The sequence below is a fragment of the Podarcis muralis genome, chromosome 5 (genome assembly GCF_964188315.1).
Source record: "Podarcis muralis chromosome 5, rPodMur119.hap1.1, whole genome shotgun sequence".
NCBI lineage: Eukaryota > Metazoa > Chordata > Lepidosauria > Squamata > Lacertidae > Podarcis > Podarcis muralis.
The window spans coordinates 838,495-857,277 of record NC_135659.1 but is presented as its reverse complement, the minus strand read 5'-3'; the positions used below and the strand labels follow the sequence as shown (position 1 = coordinate 857,277).

General features: G+C 43.9%; 1 protein-coding gene across 2 annotated transcripts in view; it reads left to right on the top strand.

The window, feature by feature from the left end:
- RAMP3 (receptor activity modifying protein 3) overlaps positions 1-17,430 on the top strand; it is a 76,021-nt gene extending 58,591 nt beyond the window's left edge. Inside the window, exon 5 of one of the 2 annotated variants that reach the window (XM_077928132.1) lies at positions 16,797-17,430. In XM_077928132.1, the coding sequence (XP_077784258.1) occupies positions 16,797-17,052 (256 nt within the window). In that variant the 3' untranslated portion in view covers positions 17,053-17,430. The remainder of the gene's footprint in view (positions 1-16,796) is intronic. The other variant, XM_077928133.1, reaches the window with a different exon arrangement.
- Positions 17,431-18,783: the final 1,353 nt, after the last annotated feature.

The window sequence follows — 18,783 nt, the reverse complement described above, 5'->3', positions numbered from 1 at the left end:
GCTATTTTAGACTTAATCAACAGAAGTCTAGTGTCCAGATCAGGGAAGTAATAGTGCCGCTCTATTCTGCCTTAGTCAGACCACACCTGGAATACTGTGTCCAATTCTGGGCACCACAATTTAAGAAGAATGTTGACAAGCTGGAACATGTGCAGAGGAGGGCAACCAGGATGATCAAAGGTCTGGAAACCACGCCTTATGAGGAACAGTTGAAGGTGCTGGGTATGTTTAGTCTGAAAAAGAGGAGACTTGACAGGAGTTATGAGAGCCAGCTTCAAGAGATGTCACATGGAAGAGGGAATGAGCTTTGTTTTCTCCTGCTCTGGAGGGTAGGACTCAAACAAATGGCTTCAAGTTATAAGAAAGGAGATTCCAACTAAACCTCAGGAAAAGCATTCTGACAGTGAGAGCTGTTTGACAGTGGAATGGTCTCCCTCGAGAGTCCACAGTCTGTGATTCTATGATTCTGTGACAGATTCGAATGAACAGCTTACAGCCATTACGAAATGAAGGAGTTGAGCATTCAATGAACTCATTTTGTTGGCCTGCAAAAATTAAGTTTAACCATTGAGCATGGAGATTATTCCTGTTTGGAAATATCCCGTAAATTTCCTCTTTATTCCTGGTGCGTGGTCACTGCAAAAGTGAATTTTTCTACCTCTACAAGAGAGAGAGCACTAAGAATCTCCAGTGAGTGAGCAAGCAACATGGAGGACACGGGAGGAATGCAGGTAGCCTAAAACTCAATTTCATCTAACTGGCTCTGGCACCAGACCAAATGTTCAACATGAATTAACCTATCCAATCTGTTAGGGATTTTTCTACAGCTGGAGATCAGTTGGTTTCTCTCTTATTTCTGCTTATAGCTCTCTACAGCATCATTCCATAAACTGAGTTGTTGGCAGGCGTCATGCCTGATTAGTTCACAGCAAAATGAAACTTTAATGTGTCTCTTGAAAAATGGGCTCCAAATGTTCATTTGTGGTTGGCAGTCACAAATGTCAAGATTTGAGAGCTCTTCTTAGTTAATCATCGACTCTCATTTCCTTGGCTGTTCGTTCTGTGACTTTGGGTTGATGATTCATTCCAGGTGTCTTTCGTGTTGCTGCTTTGGTTTCCAGCTGTATTATTCCAGCCGGGATCTGAGCAAAACAGAATTTGCTTGACTGCAAAATCTCTGCATATTGTAAAGAATGAACACGTTTAGGGGTTTTGTGCTAACACAGAAAGCATCATAACACTGACTCCCAAGTGGCCATTAAGGGTGGGGTTCTAATTTCCTTTCCCGTTATAGTTTCCCACCATCTGTCCTGAAGCTCTGTTGAAGGCAGATGGACTTGAATTATTTTATTTTGTTGCTAAAGAGAAATACATGTCATATTGCTCTTCCCAAGGAGCACAGCATCACTGTGGAGGTTTGCATCTGAATTGCAGGTTTTAAGTGTCTTAATGCTGGCCTTGGCCCTGCATGTGTGAGTATGCTGGATAGGGGGAAACAATGGAGTGGATCTGGCCAAGCTTGCTCTGCATACTTCCCCCTGTTGTAAATAAAAAATATGCCCTTTTGCCAAGAGCCCATATAGAGTCCTTACATAGGTTCCCTATTGGTAGGAGAGAATAACAGAGGCCAACCAGAGAATATTGAGAAGCAAAGCAGCTAGTAAGCTTGATCTTTATTGATCTGTTGCAACAGGGTGCTCCCTCACTCACAGGAAAGGCGGAGGACCCCCAAAAATGCTGTGCAAGGGCTTATAAAGAGTTTTGAAATTCCCATCCTCTAGATCAGGGGTCTGCAACCCGCGGCTCCGGAGCCGCATGTGGCTCTTTTACACCTTTGCCACGGCTCCGGGGCGGATACTAGCAAGGGGAGGAGGCGCATTGTGCGCCCTGACACTCCCCACTGTGGCGGGCGCTGTACTGGCTGTGACGTCGCATGGGGGCGGTGCGTGCATTAGTCACGCACCGTCCCGACGTCACCTTCCCGCCCACTGTCAGATCGGACATTAAGGTAAGAAACAATATATGCAGTGTTATATTTGTTTTAAATGTTGCAATGGTTTTGCGGCTCCCAGTTTTTTTCCCTTCGGAAACGGGTCCAAGTAGCTCTAAGACCATAAAATTCCTATCACACCCCTTTTGCCACATATCTTAGGTGAATCAACCACCGCCCCATGCGGTATACTGTATCAGTATACTGATACTGAGGTCTCCTGCAATATACTACGTTAAAAGAATTACAAAAAAAGCTCCCTGGGCACAGAACCCAATAAGCGAGAAATTCCTGCAGGACAGGCCGACCCTTCCACAAAACAACTGTGGGTGGTGATGCCAGGCCCTAAGAGTAACTGACTACCAGAGATGTACTGTTGCCCTGCTGATCTTGCCCAGGGTGACCTTGAGGTGAAGAATGAAATCAAGGAGGCATCCAGAGAAGGAAGTGACTTTGGTTACATGTGACTTTGGTTACATGTCCATTCCAGCCATGAGAAAAGGTGGAATTTCTGAGACCCCAAAGGACTGTGCCCTAGATGAGGCGAGATGAGGTGAGGAACCTTTGACAGCCTGTAAGCTGCATACCTTTCTGAGCAAACTTTCAAGGGCCACATTCCAGTGGTAGGTGAGGCCAGGGGCAAAAGTGGGTGGAGCAATGAATATAAATTTTACCTTCATACATTCCTAGGGTGGGGGACACATGCAGTTCACATTTGAGGATGAAGTCAAACTGCTATGTTAGCAGCACTGAAGTAACCTCTCTGGGGCACAAGCCTGGGCAGTGTGGATGGAGATCCTGGGCTGCCCGAGTGACAAGACCCTCTTGACCTTGTTCCTGTGACCACAGAAAGCATAGGAAGATGTTTGGCACCAGCTTGGTTGCAGGAGTTGCTGGAAGGAGGTCTTAAGCATGGGTAGACAAACTAAGGCCCGGGGGTTGGATCTGGCCCAATCACCTTCTAAATCCGGCCCGCAGATGGTCCGGGAATCAGCATGTTTTTACATGAGTAGAATGTGTCCTTTTATTTAAAATGCATCTCTGGGTTATTTGTGGGGCATAGGAATTAGTTCACCCCCCTCCAGAAAAAATATAGCTCAGCCCCCCACAAGGTCTGAGGGACAGTGGACCGGCCCCCTGCTGAAAAAGTTTGCTGACCCCTGGTCTTAAGGATTGGACTCTGGATTTGTGTGGGGTTTACTCCTTAGCCACTTCTCTCTTCTCTCGAATATGTCCCACAAGGCAGTGGAGGTTTAGGATCAGAGTTTACTTTTCCCAGGTGGGCTCCCTTCCCATCTACTCCTCACTTCCCTCCACAGCTTGCACGGTGTTATGTACTGAATTGAATAGGATCCAAACTGCAGCAGTCTGATTGGTCCTAGAACAATAGGATCCAAAAGGCAGCAGTCTGATTGGTCCTAGAACAATAGGATTCAGAATGCAGCAGTCTGATTGGTCTTAGAACAATGCAGCAGTATGATTGGTTGGCAGGAACCACCCAATCATGCTCCAGATAGAAGTGAATCCACAACCTGATTGGCTTACAGTAGAATTCCAGAATTAGCCAATCATGTGCAGCCCATTGTGTAAATAATGTATATAAAGCAGACCCCTCAGACATTCATTCATTCCTCCTCACCACTATGAGCTGAATAAAGAGCATGAAATCACTTTGCGACTCTGAGTATATTTCACTGGCGACGAAGGTGGGATCCCGCTGAGCTGACTGCCACACACAGCACCGCAGCACCGCCACCTGCCGCACCGCTGCCTCGCACCGTGTATCCAGGCTTCAGCTCCGGGACACAAGGAACTCAGAATGGCAACCGACAGCAGCTTCTCGCCGTTCAACCCAGCATCTGGAGACTGGGAAGCGTACGCCTCCCGTTTCACCTTCCTCCTAGAAGCCAAAGGGGTCAAGGTGGTCAATTTTCCTTGCCAGCTACCAGTATGCACTGATTCACCGCCCTGGGAAGGCGATGGGCCATGCGGACGCCCTCAGCAGGCTACCACTACCGGAAACAGGCCCCGACCCAGCACCTGCACAAGAGGTTATGAGCCTGGAGCTGCTTCCCGACCGCCCCATTCAGGCACAAGAAGTCGCACACCATTCCAAGAAAGATAGGGTCATCTCCCGGGTCCTGGACTGGGTGTGGAGGGGATGGCCCAGCAGCAGCCCTGGGCCAGAATTCGCCGGCTACACAACCCGCAAACATGAACTGTCAGCCCACAAGGGGTGCCTGTTATGGGGAAGCAGGGTCGTTGTTCCCCAGCCCCTCCGCAAAAAGGGTCCTCACAGCCCTACACGAGACACACCCAGGGGTAGTAAGAATGAAAGCCCTTGCCAGGAGTTATGTGTGGTGGCTGGGGATCGATGGAGAGATAGAGGCCTGGGTCAAACACTGCCAGGCCTGCCAAGAATCCCGCCCAGATCCCCCAAGGGCCCCAGTCCAGTCCTGGGAGTCCGCCCGAGCACCATGGTCACGCCTGCATGTGGACTTCGCTGGCCCCTTTCAGGGGAAAACATTCTTCATAGTGGTGGACTCCTACACCAAATGGCTGGAAGTCGCACTGGTACCGTCCACTTCTACGTCCGCAGCCATCCGGGTACTACGCAGGCTGTTTGCAACCCACGGGCTCCCTGACACTCTCGTCTCAGACAACGGGACTGCATTTACGTCAGGAGAATTCCAAACCTTCACAGCGCAGAACGCCATCCGCCACATCCGTTCAGCGCCATTCCACCCGGCCACCAATGGCCAAGCAGAACGCATGGTGCGGACCACCAAGGACACCCTTCGCTGCATGACGCAAGGGGATTGGGAGTACCGCCTTGCCACATTCCTTCTAGCACAGCACAGCACCCCCAGCTCAACGACTGGCCGGAGCCCCGCTGAACTACTAATGGGTCGGCGCCTTGCAATCAGATTGGACCGCCTTCACCCCGATAGAGCTCAGGATGAGGTAGGGGTGGGGGAAGGCAGGAACCCCCGGACCTTTGAGGCCCAGGACCCAGTGTACGCAAAGAATTTTGGGGCAGGCCCTGCATGGGTACCCGCCACAGTCACCAGGGTCACTGGCCCCGTGTCGTACGAGGTGCTAACAGATGGGGGGCAATGCTGGCGCCGCCACTGCGACCAGATACGGCGACGATTCCCGGGAGAAAACCAGGAGGAGGAGGACAGGTCAAAGGAGTCCCAAGGGAACAGTGGGGCAGTGAGGCCCATAGAGCAGCAAGGGCAAGCAGGAGAGGCAGAATCAGTAAATACAGAGAGGACCCGTGAGGCCGAAAGGACACCGGAACCAGAACTACGACTGAGCGAGCAGGTTGCACCAGACCAAACAGCCCCCATCACAGCCAGCATCCTTGGAACGCGAGCCAGAACCTGAACCCCAGACCAGGGAACACCCCAGGCCGCCGGCATACCTTGAGGACTATGAATGCGACCTCCCGGGCAGGACTGGAACTTAGAGGGGAGAGGTGTTATGTACTGAATTGAATAGGATCCAAACTGCAGCAGTCTGATTGGTCCTAGAACAATAGGATCCAAAAGGCAGCAGTCTGATTGGTCTTAGAACAATGCAGCAGTATGATTGGTTGGCAGGAACCACCCAATCATGCTCCAGATAGAAGTGAATCCACAACCTGATTGGCTTACAGTAGAATTCCAGAATTAGCCAATCATGTGCAGCCCATTGTGTAAATAATGTATATAAAGCAGACCCCTCAGACATTCATTCATTCCTCCTCACCACTATGAGCTGAATAAAGAGCATAAAATCACTTTGCGACTCTGAGTATATTTCACACAATAACTGCCTTCTTGACCATTGGACCTACTCTTGGTCTCATCTACTCAATCCGCTGGAGCCTGTCTTCACACACAGGGTGAGTGAGAGTTTAAGACCCATCAGCTACCCTCACCTGGTTTAGTCAGCCTGTTGAAATAAAGCCTGGTTTTGCTCCTGGCTTAAAGCTGTTGAACCCAAGTGATATTGTCAGCTTTGAGCTGCTGTGAGTGTATATGCCCTTTTAATCTCCACAATTCCACAAGAGCCCTTGGTAAAATGTGACTAGTAAATTGTGTTTTAACTACAGGAAGAGTAGAATAAAGAATCAAAACCTAACCAAACAGATTTCCAACAGAATGTTTTTCTCTTAAGCAGAATATTTACAATCACTGCTGGTGTGGGCCAGGAAATAAAGCATATGTATTGTGACAATAAAATACCACCACTGGGTCTTCAAATACATTGTTCAGGATCCTTAAAACTGTGTTTACCCTAAACTCTGTTGACAGGATCTTCAGTAGACTATGTCAAATACCTCTTCCTTCTGCTATAAATTTTCTTCTGCTCACAGCTGTGTTTGTCTGCAAGGAGTAATGAATAGAACAGATGTGTTTGTGACAATGAAGACTAACAATAATTATCATTATGTTGAAAAAAAACCTTTTGACTTTCAATGACATTGCTCTAAATGTATTTGGGGTGAGGTGAGATCATTTATATTTGGAGTTCCAATATTCTCTCCAAAAAGGACATATGACTTCCCTCCTGCTGAGAAAGAATGGTTCTTAAAAAAAGAAAATAATCTTGGTAAATTTTGCTAAATTAAATTTTCTTGAGTAGTTGCAGTGCAGGATAAGGATGTGCAGATCAGTCCTGTTCTGTTTGTCTACTGAATTTCAACATGCTTCAGAAGATCATGTTTTTGCGACAGCTAAATTAGATCATTCTAAAGAATTGGAACATTCTAGAGAATTCTTGAAGTTCTGTGACATGCCTTTCTCTCTCTGCTAACATCTGTCTCTCACTCATTTTGTTGTTGCTCAGAAGCCTTCCCTGCCTTGCTGGCATTTTGGAGAACCTCTGCCATTTAGGGGTTGTGAGAGGAGCAGAGGAGGTGAGAAAGCTCCATTGTAAAGCAAAAGGCACTGTGCTAGCAGAACTTTTAGTTGGTTAAAGGTAAAGGTAAAGGTACCCCTGCCCGTACGGGCCAGTCTTGACAGACTCTGGGGTTGTGCGCCCATCTCACTCAAGAGCCCGGGGGCCAGCGCTGTCTGGAGACACTTCCGGGTCACGTGGCCAGCGTGACATTGCTGCTCTGGCAAGCCAGAGCAACACACGGAAACGCCGTTTACCTTCCCGCTAGTAAGCGGTCCCTATTTATCTACTTGCACCAGAGGGTGCTTTCGAACTGCTAGGTTGGCAGGCGCTGGGACCGAGCAACGGGAGCGCACCCCGCCGCGGGGATTCGAACCGCCGACCTTTTGATCGGCAAGCCCTAGGCGCTGAGGCTTTTACCCACAGCGCCACCTGCGTCCCTTTAGTTGGTTAGCACCTGTGAATAGCAAAGCTCTGTGTTAGAACTTAGTTTTTCTTCAGGACTTTTGTCAGGATTGCAGCAGGGGAAGAAAATGTTAAACCTCTCCTCCCCACAAACTATGGTTCTGATGAAAATTCATCCCCATGCCTGCTATTACTTAAGAAAAAAAGATGTGATTAATACATTTCAGTAAATCTCTTTTTGATACTGCCTTCTATGCATAGTAAGTTCATGTCCAGAGAAGATGAGCTGGTCTTTCTATATTGAATAGTTGTCTTGCAATTACTCTCTTGTTTAAGCCTCATGTGTGAAAACTTTTCCAATCTGGATACAGTTGCCTGCCATTTCCTTGGAAGTTGGGGTTGTGTTAGCTGCTGTATTATGATGTTCATCCACTTTTACTGAGATGAATGACGCTTGGCTAATGCAGGCTAGCGATAATGATTTAACTGCACTTAAACCCAAGATGTTTCCAGAAAGGCTTTTATTTCTCCTCTGGGAGTCTCTCTTAAAAATCCAGTACACATTACTTAGCACTGTGACTTTACTGCTGGTATTAGAAGCATAGCAGATGAATAGTGTCATTTTATGTGTTTGTCATGATCAAACTCTGTAATGGTCAGGCTATTAGCATAGATGTAACAATGATTTTAATAGAAAATTATGTTAACTTCAAATGTTAATTTATATTGATAAGCAAAAGGCGTAACTTGTTTTTAACAAGCCAGATACACCCCCCAGGTATTTAAAGTAAAATAAAAAATTAAACAAGATGGAAGTTACTAAATTGCTGGGGGAAATAGCATTTTATTTTATTTTTTAGGACCAGTTGCCGCCTTTCTGCCCTTTCAAAAGCTCATGGACATCTTAGATTAATAAATAGACTTTTGTGCTGTTTTCTGCCATCAGACATGTGTCATGATTCCCCCTCTAGAGCAAATCAAACAAAACAATTGAAACAGCTCAACACAATGGACGCTTCAAGTGGTTTCCCCAAATTCAGCTGAAAATGCAACTTATACTGGCTTCTTCAGGCTCACTCAACCCCCTAAATAGAAACCCTCACAACAACACAAATACAACAGGTGTTGTTTCAAGCACACCTGATGCAAGTAATCAAGGGCTTCATCAGTTGTACCAGGTGAGCTGGAACACCTGAAATACCTGAACTAGCTAGGTTGCAGAGTGTCAAATTTGGCTGCATGTTAGAACTATGGCTAAGTCAAGAGAATGGTCCAAGAAGGTAAGAAATCATTGCCCTTCACAAACAAGGAGCAGAATACAAAAAGATAACAAAGGCACTGCATGTTCCTAGAGACATTGTTGGAAGCATAGTTCGCAAGTTCAGAGTTAATTAACAGTAGTTACACTACTTGGACAGGACAGAAAAAGTAAGCTATTTGGGGCAGCAACAAGAATTCTGAGAAGGCAGGCTGGGGAAAATCCTTGGGTGACTGCAAAAGAGCTGCAGCAAGACTTTGTGGCAGCAGGCACTGAGGTTTCAGTGAGCACAGTAAGGTGTGTACTAAATGCAGAAGATTTCCATGCCAGAACTCCAAGATGTTCACCACTATTGACCCCAAAGCACAAGAAAACTCAGCTCTGAAATGCTCACCTGTGTCCTTGGTTTAAGAACAGTCCTGTTTAAGAACGATTTGGTTTATGAACTCTGCAAAACCAGAAATAGTGTACCGGTTTGTGAAATTTACCTCGGTCTAAGAATGGAATCCAAAACGGTGGACGGGCGCTGGCAGTGGGAGGCCTCATTAGGGAAAGCGCACCTCAGTTTAAGAATGGCTTTGGTTTAAGAACGGACTTCCAGAACGGATTAAGTTCGTAAACTGAGGTACCACTGTAAATAAGCCACAGACGTTCTGGGATTCTGTTTTGTGGAGCGATGAAACAAAATTGGAACTTTTTGGCCCCATGGAACAGCGCTATGTCGGAAATAAGAAGAATGAAGCATATGCCAGTGTGGTGTAGTGGTTAAGAGCGGTAGTCTCGTAATCTGGCGAACCGGGTTCGATTCCCCGCTCCTCCACATGCAGCTGCTGGGTGACCTTGGGCCAGTCACACTTCTCTGAAGTCTCTCAGCCCCACTCACCTCACAGAGTGTTTGTTGTGGGGGAGGAAGGGAAAGGAGAAGGGAGTGAAAGGCGGGATATCAAATCCAAACTCTTCTATGCTGAAAAGAAAACTTTGCCTACAGTGAAACATGGTGGGGGCTCAGTGATGCTCTGGGGCTGCTTTGCATCCTCTGGCACTGGAAACTTGAAGCGTGTGGAAGGCCGGATGAATTCCTAGGAGGAAATGTCATGCTGTCTGTGAGGAAGCTGAAGCTTGGGCGTCATTTGACCTTCCAACAGGACAATGATCCCAAGCATCCCTCAAATTCCACCAAGGCTTGGTTGCAGAAGAAGTCCTGGAAGGCTCTACAGGAAGGCCATCACAGTTACCTGACTTGAACCCCATAGAAAATCTATGGTGGGGTTTGAAGAAGGCGGTTGCAGCATGCAAACCCAAGATCTGGAGGCCATCACTCATGAGGAATGGGCTCAGATTCCTCAGGAACACTGCTGGAAGCTGGCTGTGCATCCCACTTGCAGCAAGTCATAGCAGCAAAAGGCAGCTCTAAAGGTAAAGGTAAAGGGACCCCTGACCGTTAGGTCCAGTCGTGGCCGACTCTGGGGTTGTGGCGCTCATCTCGCTTTATTGGCCAAGGGAGCCGGCGTACAGCTTCCGGGTCATGTGGCCAGCATGACTAAGGCGCTTCTGGCGAACCAGAGCAGCGCACAGAAACGCCATTTACCTTCCCGCCGGAGTGGTACCTATTTATCTATTTGCACTTTGATGTGCTTTCGAACTGCTAGGTTGGCAGGAGTGGGGACCGAGCAACAGGAGCTCACCCCGTCACGGGGATTCGAACCGCGACCTTCCGATCGGCAAGTCCTAGGCTCTGTGGTTTAACTCACAGCGCCACCTGCGTCCCTAAAGGCTGCTCTACTAAGTACTAAAGATGCTTGCCATGAAGGGGTTGAAGACTGTGAGACTGGAGAAACCAGTATAATTTGTTTTTTTTTGTTTTTTTTTATAAGATATTTATTAAAAGTTTTTTAAGAAATACATAAAAATACATAAAAAGTAAAACAGTACAAAACATAAAAAAAGAAAGAAGAAAAAAAAGAATAGAAATCTCTTTAAAGTTCTGTATTTCATAACCCAGTTTCTTGGCTTCCCCTCACCTCCCTTCCTTGTGTTCCTGTTTATCGTCAGCTTCAGCAAATTCCTACTCCAAATCTCATTTTCTATTAAAGTGTTTAAATAAATCTTGTTTCCAAACTTTCATCCCTCTTACATTCCTTATTGCCTCCTCATAACTTATTCACTAATGCCATATTATTTTGTATCTCACATCGTTTTAACATTCATGGATTTTGCAATGTGTCCGCAAGTAGTCTTTAAATTTCGTCCAGTCCTTTTCCACCAAGTCTTCTCCCTGGTCTCGGATTCTGCCAGTCATTTCCGCCATCTCCATGTAGTCAATTACTTGCATCTGCCATTCTTCCACGGTGGGTAGATCTTGCATCTTCCAATGCTTTGCGATGAGGATTCTTGCTGCTGTTGTTGCATACATAAAAAAAGTTCTATCCTTTTTTGGCACCAATTGGCCAACTATACCCAGGAGAAAGGCCTCTGGTTTCTTCAAAAACGTATATTTAAATACCTTCTTCATTTCATTATATATCATTTCCCAAAAGGCCTTAATCCTTGGGCAAGTCCACCAAAGGTGAAAGAAGGTACCTTCAGTCTCTTTACACTTCCAACATTTGTTATCGGGCAAGTGATAGATTTTTGCAAGCTTGACTGGAGTCATGTACCACCTGTATACCATTTTCATAATATTTTCTCTTAGGGCATTACATGCCGTGAATTTCATACCGGTGGTCCATAACTGCTCCCAGTCAGCCGCCATAATGTTATGTCCAATGTCTTGTGCCCATTTAATCATAGCTGACTTAACCATTTCATCCTGCGTGTTCCATTCTAGCAGCAAGTTATACATTCTTGACAGTATTTTATCTTTTGGATCTAGCAATTCCGTTTCCAGTTTTGATTTCTCCACCTGAAAGCCAATTTTTTTATCTGAATTATAAGTCTCTCTTATTTGAAAATAATGTAACCAATCTCGCACTTTATCTTTTAATTTCTCAAAACTCTGCAGTTTTAGTTTGTCTCCTTCTTGTTCTAGGATTTCCCAATATTTCGGCCAACTGGCCTCCATATTGAGTTTTTTCACAGCCATTGCCTCCATTGGTGATAGCCACCTTGGGGTCTTATTTTCCAATAGGTCTTTATATCTTATCCAGACATTAAACAAAGCTTTCCTGACAATATGGTTTTTGAATGCTTTATGAGCTTTTACCTCGTCATACCACAAGTATGCATGCCATCCAAATACATTATTAAACCCTTCCAAATCCAGTATGTCTGTGTTCTCAAGAAGTAGCCAGTCTTTTAACCAGCAGAATGCTGCTGATTCGTAGTAAAGTTTAAGGTCTGGCAGGGCAAACCCACCTCTTTCCTTTGCATCAGTTAATATTTTAAATTTTATTCTGGGCTTTTTGCCCTGCCAGACAAATCTAGATATATCTTTCTGCCACTTCTTGAAACAGTCCATCTTGTCCACAATTTGTAATGTTTGAAACAAAAATAACATTTTTGGCAATACATTCATTTTTATAACCGCAATTCTCCCCAACAAGGAAAGCTTCAGATTTGACCAAATTTCCAGATCTTTTTTAACCTCCAACCAACATTTCTCATAATTATCTTTAAATAAGTTCAAATTTTTAACAGTCAAATGAACTCCCAAATATTTTACTTTCTTAGCCAACGTTAGCCCTGTCTCTTTCTGAAACCTCTCCTTCTCAATTGGAGTTAAGTTCTTCTCAAGTACCTTAGTTTTTAACTTATTTAACTTAAATCCCGCCACATGACCAAATTCCTGAATCAATTCCAACACCCTTTTCGTACTAGATTCTGGCTCCTGTAATGACATTACAGGAAACCAGTATAATTTGCAATGTCAGTTGAATTTGGGGAAACCACTTGCAACATTTGTTGAGCTATTTCAATTGCTTTTGTTTGATTTTCTCATTGCAAACAGCTGAAAGTCTGTAAAGTTTGAAAATAATCCTGATTTTGGAATAATTTCAAATGCAGCTGTATAATACAAGAGGATCCTCACTTAAGATGTGGAGGAGCTGAGCCTTTCCAGATTGTGATACCTACAATTGCTATGCACAATGTGTTTGAGTGCTGTGATCATCAGCTCCCCAAAAGAGCTGGGGGTGGGGTTGATTAGAGGAGCACTCTCTCAATGGTAAAGCCCCTCCTAATGTACAAATTTGTTGTTTTAATAGTATTTATAAAAATGCATGGAACTGGGAATGTGTGACCTGAAAATGGAGCTAAAGATAAACTGTTTTGAAGAACTGTACTGTAGAAATTGAGTGGTTTGGGAAAATGAGAGACCGCTTTTTTGGCTCAGTGTAACATAATGAGATGCACAAGACATACTCATGAGGATCCCAGGGAAGCAACAGTCTTGTATTTGATTTGTGAGAAACTTTTTATTTACTTCTTTACTAATTTTCATTCTGCTCTTCAACCAAGAAGGCTAAAGAACAAATAATTAAATTGCATGTGATCTTCAAATAGCCCTTGTAAGAAAGTGACTATGATGATCATTTGTCTCACTGCCATTGCCTTTTCTTGCTCACAGGGCAGCTGCTACTCATGTCCCTCTGTGAAGAAGCAGGAAGCGGGGGTGGAGATGACCAGAGTTCTTTTTCTTCCCACAGTGATTTCTGTGTGTGGGATAACTGAAATACCACACCACCCCCAAACATGAATCATCTATCCTTTAAATTAATTTTGTATGTAATTAGGCTGAGCAATTATTTATCTAAATTTTGCATAAAATACAGGGTGCCTTTCATGATATTTGACCTGGAGAGAGGCAAAACAATTGTGCCTTCTACAGACTCACATATCTGGATTAATTATTTTTAAATTGATGTGTAATTCTTAAAACCTCTAAATCTGAACAATTTTATTTTCAGACCAATGCATCCAATAATAACTGAAAAGGTTTAAAGTATTTGGGGCCTTTAACCTTGTTCAACACAGTGGTACCTCGGTTTAAGAACAGTCCTGTTTAAGAACGATTTGGTTTATGAACTCCGCAAAACCGGAAGTAGTGTTTGTGAACTTTACCTTAGTCTAAGAACAGAATCCGAACGCTGGAAGGGCACCAGCACCGGGAGGCCTCATTAGGGAAAGCGCACCTCGGTTTAAGAACGGTTTCAGTTTAAGAACGGACTTCTGGGATGGATTAAGTTCATAAACCGAGGTACCACTGTATTGTTATTCCCATAGTATGGGTGGGGGTGGGGGTGCTACCCCCGCCTGCCCACCCTAGAGAGTCCACGGAGCAGGCAGGGCTCTGAGAGTCAGCAGTCTTGCCAACCAGCTGCTGGGCAGGAAACAGTTGCAAGGGGAGACTCTGATCTCTTCCAAATCTCTCTTCTGAGCCGCTGCTAGGCAGAAGTGTCCTCTTTTGTGAAAGGACAAAACCTGTGCAGCCTCAGATTTTGAATCTGGTTGGGAAGTTAGACAAGTTGCACCCATTTATGATTCACCATCCAGGTGGGGATAGAAACATAAGAAACCCTTTCCCATGTTTGTATCACCCCAGCTGGCATGGAAGCCACATGTTGAGGATACAAATCACAATACCAGTCCAAAATATTTCCCTATAACAACTCAGCCACTCAACCTTCTCATCCATTTCCTCCAGCTGCCTATGTTTAAATATGATTTGGATTAGATGTGGGTGGTAGATAGTTGGTTCCTACTCTGTTCCTCTTTCACTACATTCTCATATTTTGCCATCTCCTTTGGAAGATTCATGGCCTCCAGACTCAGCTTTCTTGTCAGCACCACTGACAAATATTTAATCCAAAATGCAGGTTCTCCAAGTCATTTGTCCAGAGCAATGCCTATTTGTGTGGCTACTGTCGTTCCCTATGGGAAAGAAGGAATTTCTTGAGGAAATATGCCTCCATCAGTGGTCATTCCTGCATCCACCTGGCTTTTCATTCCTCTGCCCATTGCTCCTTTCCTTGTCCACCCATCCCAGCTCTTGCCCAGCCTTGCATAGCCCTCTGGCTTCTTACTTCCTGCCACACTCCTTTTCTCCCAACAGATAAAAGTTCTCCTGCCCTTCAGACTTGCGTGAGCTTTTTCTACACACACCTTTTGTTTCTGTATTCCCAGCCCAGCTTTTCCTTTGACCTCTTCCTTTTCCCTCTATACTTCCTCAGTTTTCTGTTTCCTTTGTCCACTGCATTTTCTGCTGCATTTTCTCAACTTCTTTGAGTCTCTGCCTCACACAGACGTGGTCATTAATTAATATTCTCTTGATAATTTCCATTCCTTCCACAGTTAGGGTTTTGCAAGGAGTCCATGACTTCACAGCTGCTCAGCCTCTCACTGCCAAGAGCTTTATCACCACAAAAACTCTTCACACAGTTCAACATAGAATTCTACCATAGCTTGTGTTGAAAAGCATTCATTTTTTGTTTTCCTGAATTATTCTGGGTGTCTTTCAGCATTTTCTACTATATATACAGTTTGGAAGTTTCCAACATATATCTGCATATACTATTTATTTTCTCTTTATACTGTGGCAGGGTATCATAGGGCTACCGTTATTATATTTTCAGCAAGTCATGTCCTCATGCTGTAGTTGCATAGGTGTCTCTGCCAAATGATACAACACATGTGAATAATCCAAGGCTTGCTCACTATCAAAAATATTGAAAAGCATTAAAAATAATTAATTGAGGTTCTGCCCCCTCCCCGCAGCAGAAGCCTGCCCGCTGCCCCACAATGTCCTCTTTTTGTGGGAGCATTTCCTTTCAGTATTGTTGTTAGAATGTTTTCAGTTGCTGAGATAGTGTAGCACCCTGCTTGTGGTTAACGCTTAGCTGGAATGTAATATTCAACGCAGCAATAGAGAAATTAAAATAATAATTTATTTGTCAGACAAATAAATGATAGGCACAGTGGTATATGGTTACCAAAAGCTCTGCCCACTCCAGCCCTGATGGCCAGCACTTATATTTCCTCAGCCCAGCCCCCTTGCTCCTCCTTTGGCTGCCTCTGTCCAATCAGCCTGGTTGAAATTCTTATTGGCTGTTTGCTAGAACCAATCATAAAAGATATACCCACTTCCTATTACCTTTTATGGGAGACAAAGAGCTATATTTCCTTCTATCCATAAATGGCAGACAAGTAGCCATATATCTTACATTTGCCTCAACAAGGCACCTTAATTGCCAGATCACCTTTTGCCCTGTTGCCCCTGCACTCCAAAACAAATGGCTAAAACAGATGGCTCATGGTTTTAAATTTTATCTAAACAGAGATCTTGGGTTCACATTCTCACACACCATCAATGAAATAAGAATCTAACATAAGAATCTAACATTTCTTACTTTCTAAATCCTTTGCATAATTACATTAAGCCAACAAATTTCATACATAACATAGATAGCTTTTTAGAAGAAAAGGCCTTTTCAAAGTAAAAAGGAACTCAGTAAAAACAGCTTCAAAAAGAAGCCTCTTCAGTTTACAACCCCCTTTCCCAGCCAGCTGCTTTTCCCATTAGCTCTTGCCCTTTAACTTTAGGAAAATATGGCTTGAGTCTGATGGGAGGCACATGGTATTATTTTCTGTTAAACAATAAATCTTACTATTTACCAACTCTTAATTAGTGTTTTTGCAGCTTGATTGTATTCTGTAATATGTAGGGTCAATATAACCTTTGCTCCCAGCCTGTATTTCCCTTTTACAACTTTGAGAAACTTGTCTCCTGGTACTGCTATAAATCGGGGGGGGGGGGGGGGTGCCAAAGATTAACAACTGCCAAAGTACTTAGCCAGCTGCTTTATGCCTGGCATGAAACATACAAACATTTGCAGATATATCTTTAAGCTCATTTTAAAATACAGGCCTTGATCAGATGCCTCAATAGCTTCCATTTGATCATTGCAACGGATTGCTTCAAAGTCATTTCTGCACGAGGTAAATTTTTAGCCCCCCAGTTTTCTCCCACCTATCCCTTATTTGCCTGACCAAAGGTGGCAACCCAAAGGTGGCATATCCACGTGGAAGTGTAACAGAGATTAGCATAATTCAAGGACAGAGCTGGGTATGGAGTCTTCCCAGCATAGATAATATTTGTCCAGCTCCAAATTGTTGCTGCACTTCTGTGGCAAGAAAATTGCTGGAAAGAAACAGATCCCTTGTCAAGAATCTGTTAGACTGGAGTGAAAGAAGGGAAAGAGTTGTCAGAAGAGTTTTTTGTATGTATTCGTCAAACTTATTGTCATGTTCTTTTCTCTTCAGGTATTACAACAACTTTACCCTATGTACAGAAGACAAGGCTGCAACAGCAAAGTGCTTTTGGCCTAACCCCATTGCTGAGGGCTTCATCACTGGAATCCATAAAGAATTCTTTTCAAACTGTACTTCAAAAAAAGTGCATTGGGAAGATCCACCAGATAAAATTTTGATTACCCTGATTTTCATTCCAGTTCTCTTGACAATTGCCATGATTGGGCTAGTGGTATGGTGCAGTAAGAGAAATGATATTTTAGTGTAGCTAAACCTTCGTCACCATTCTTTATTATTTTTATTTTAGCTTTGTTTTTAGAATGACTGATGGCAAAATAATAATAATTTATACATATTTACAGAGTTCTAAGCTGTGTCAAGCAATAAAAGAAATATTTATGCAGCTAGACATGCCTACAATCTGCAGCCATTACTGGTACTTCTCCAGCAGTACAGAAATTGTTTTGACAATGAACAAAATGGCTGACAATCATATTTCTGTAATGGAAGCCATATGGAAAGAACTGAAAATATAATTTGAACCTGCTACTTATAATGAAACGTTGGGTATTTGTTCAGTATGTAAAAAAAAAAAAAAATTGTATTTACTACAGGGTTTGTTTTGGAATTAAAAGCAAATACTGTATTTAAGGCTTTGAAGCATAAATTTTTACAGCCCTCTGTGACCAAAGAACCATTAACATGAGTGTTGCTGAAGAACCTGATTTAATCACGCTTCTGTTTTCCAAAACACATAAACGTGAAAAGGAGCAGATAATAATAATAATAATAATAATAATAATAATAATAATAATAATAATATCCCGCCCATCTGGCTGGGTTTCCCCAGCCACTCTGGGCGGCTTCCAGCAAAATATTTAAAAATACAATAATTCATCAAGTATTAAAAGCTTTCCTAAACAGCGCTGCCTTCAGGTGTCTTCTAAAAGTCAGATAGTTGTTTATTTCCTTGACATCTGGTGGGAGGGCATTCCACAGGGTGGGTACCACCACCAAGAAGGCCCTCTGCCTGGTTCCCTGTAACTTCGCTTCTCACAGTGAGGGCACCACCAGAAGACCCTCAGTGTCCGGGTTGAACAAGGGGGGGTGGAGATGCTTTTTTGGGTATAGTGGGCCGAGGCCGTTTAGGGCTTTAAAGGTCAGCACTTGGCCACTCCCAGTCCACAGTCTAGCTACTGCATTCTGGATTAGTTGTAGTTTTCAGTTCACCTTCAAAGGGAACCCCATGTAGAGCGTATTCAAGTCCAAGCGAGAGATAACTAGAGCATGCACCATTCTGGCAAGACAGTCCACAGGTAGGGAGGGTCAGCCTGCTTACCAGATGGAGCTTGTAGACAGCCGCCCTGGACACAGATTTGACCTGCACCTCCATGGACAGCTGTGAGTCTAAAATGACTCCCAGGCTGTGCGCCTGCTCCTTCAGGGGCACAGTTACCCCATTCAGGATCAGGGAGTCCCCCACACCCACCTGCCCCGTCAGGGGCTTCTGTACAGTACTTCTGCCTTAAAGGATGGCATCGGGAGCTGGAGTGTACAGAATGAACTTTTGGAAAGATGCAGGTTTCTTTTTTACATAGCTGGAAGAAGAATGAGAGAGACTTGGCTGACTATGAATTTATTAAAAGTGGCTCCTCTCTTTTAATTACCATTTTTCTTGTTAATTTTAGGACTGTTTCTACCTTTGTAGAACTTTAGGTCTTTTGTGCTTGTAGTATGCTTTAAATAGACAATTCTAGGAAAAATAAATAAAATACAGCCACTATGTTAGTAGTATATGTGCCTTTCAGAATTTGTAAACTGGGATATCCTTTATGTGTCTTGCTTTTGGAAAGGAACTTTCCAGACAGATTTGCACATACAGGATGGGAAGCAAACTTCCATCAACAAACATACTATGTGGGAAACTGGATGTCAATATGAAATGACAAATATATATATAACAACTTTGAGTCTCAGATTTGCCACATTTTACATGCTC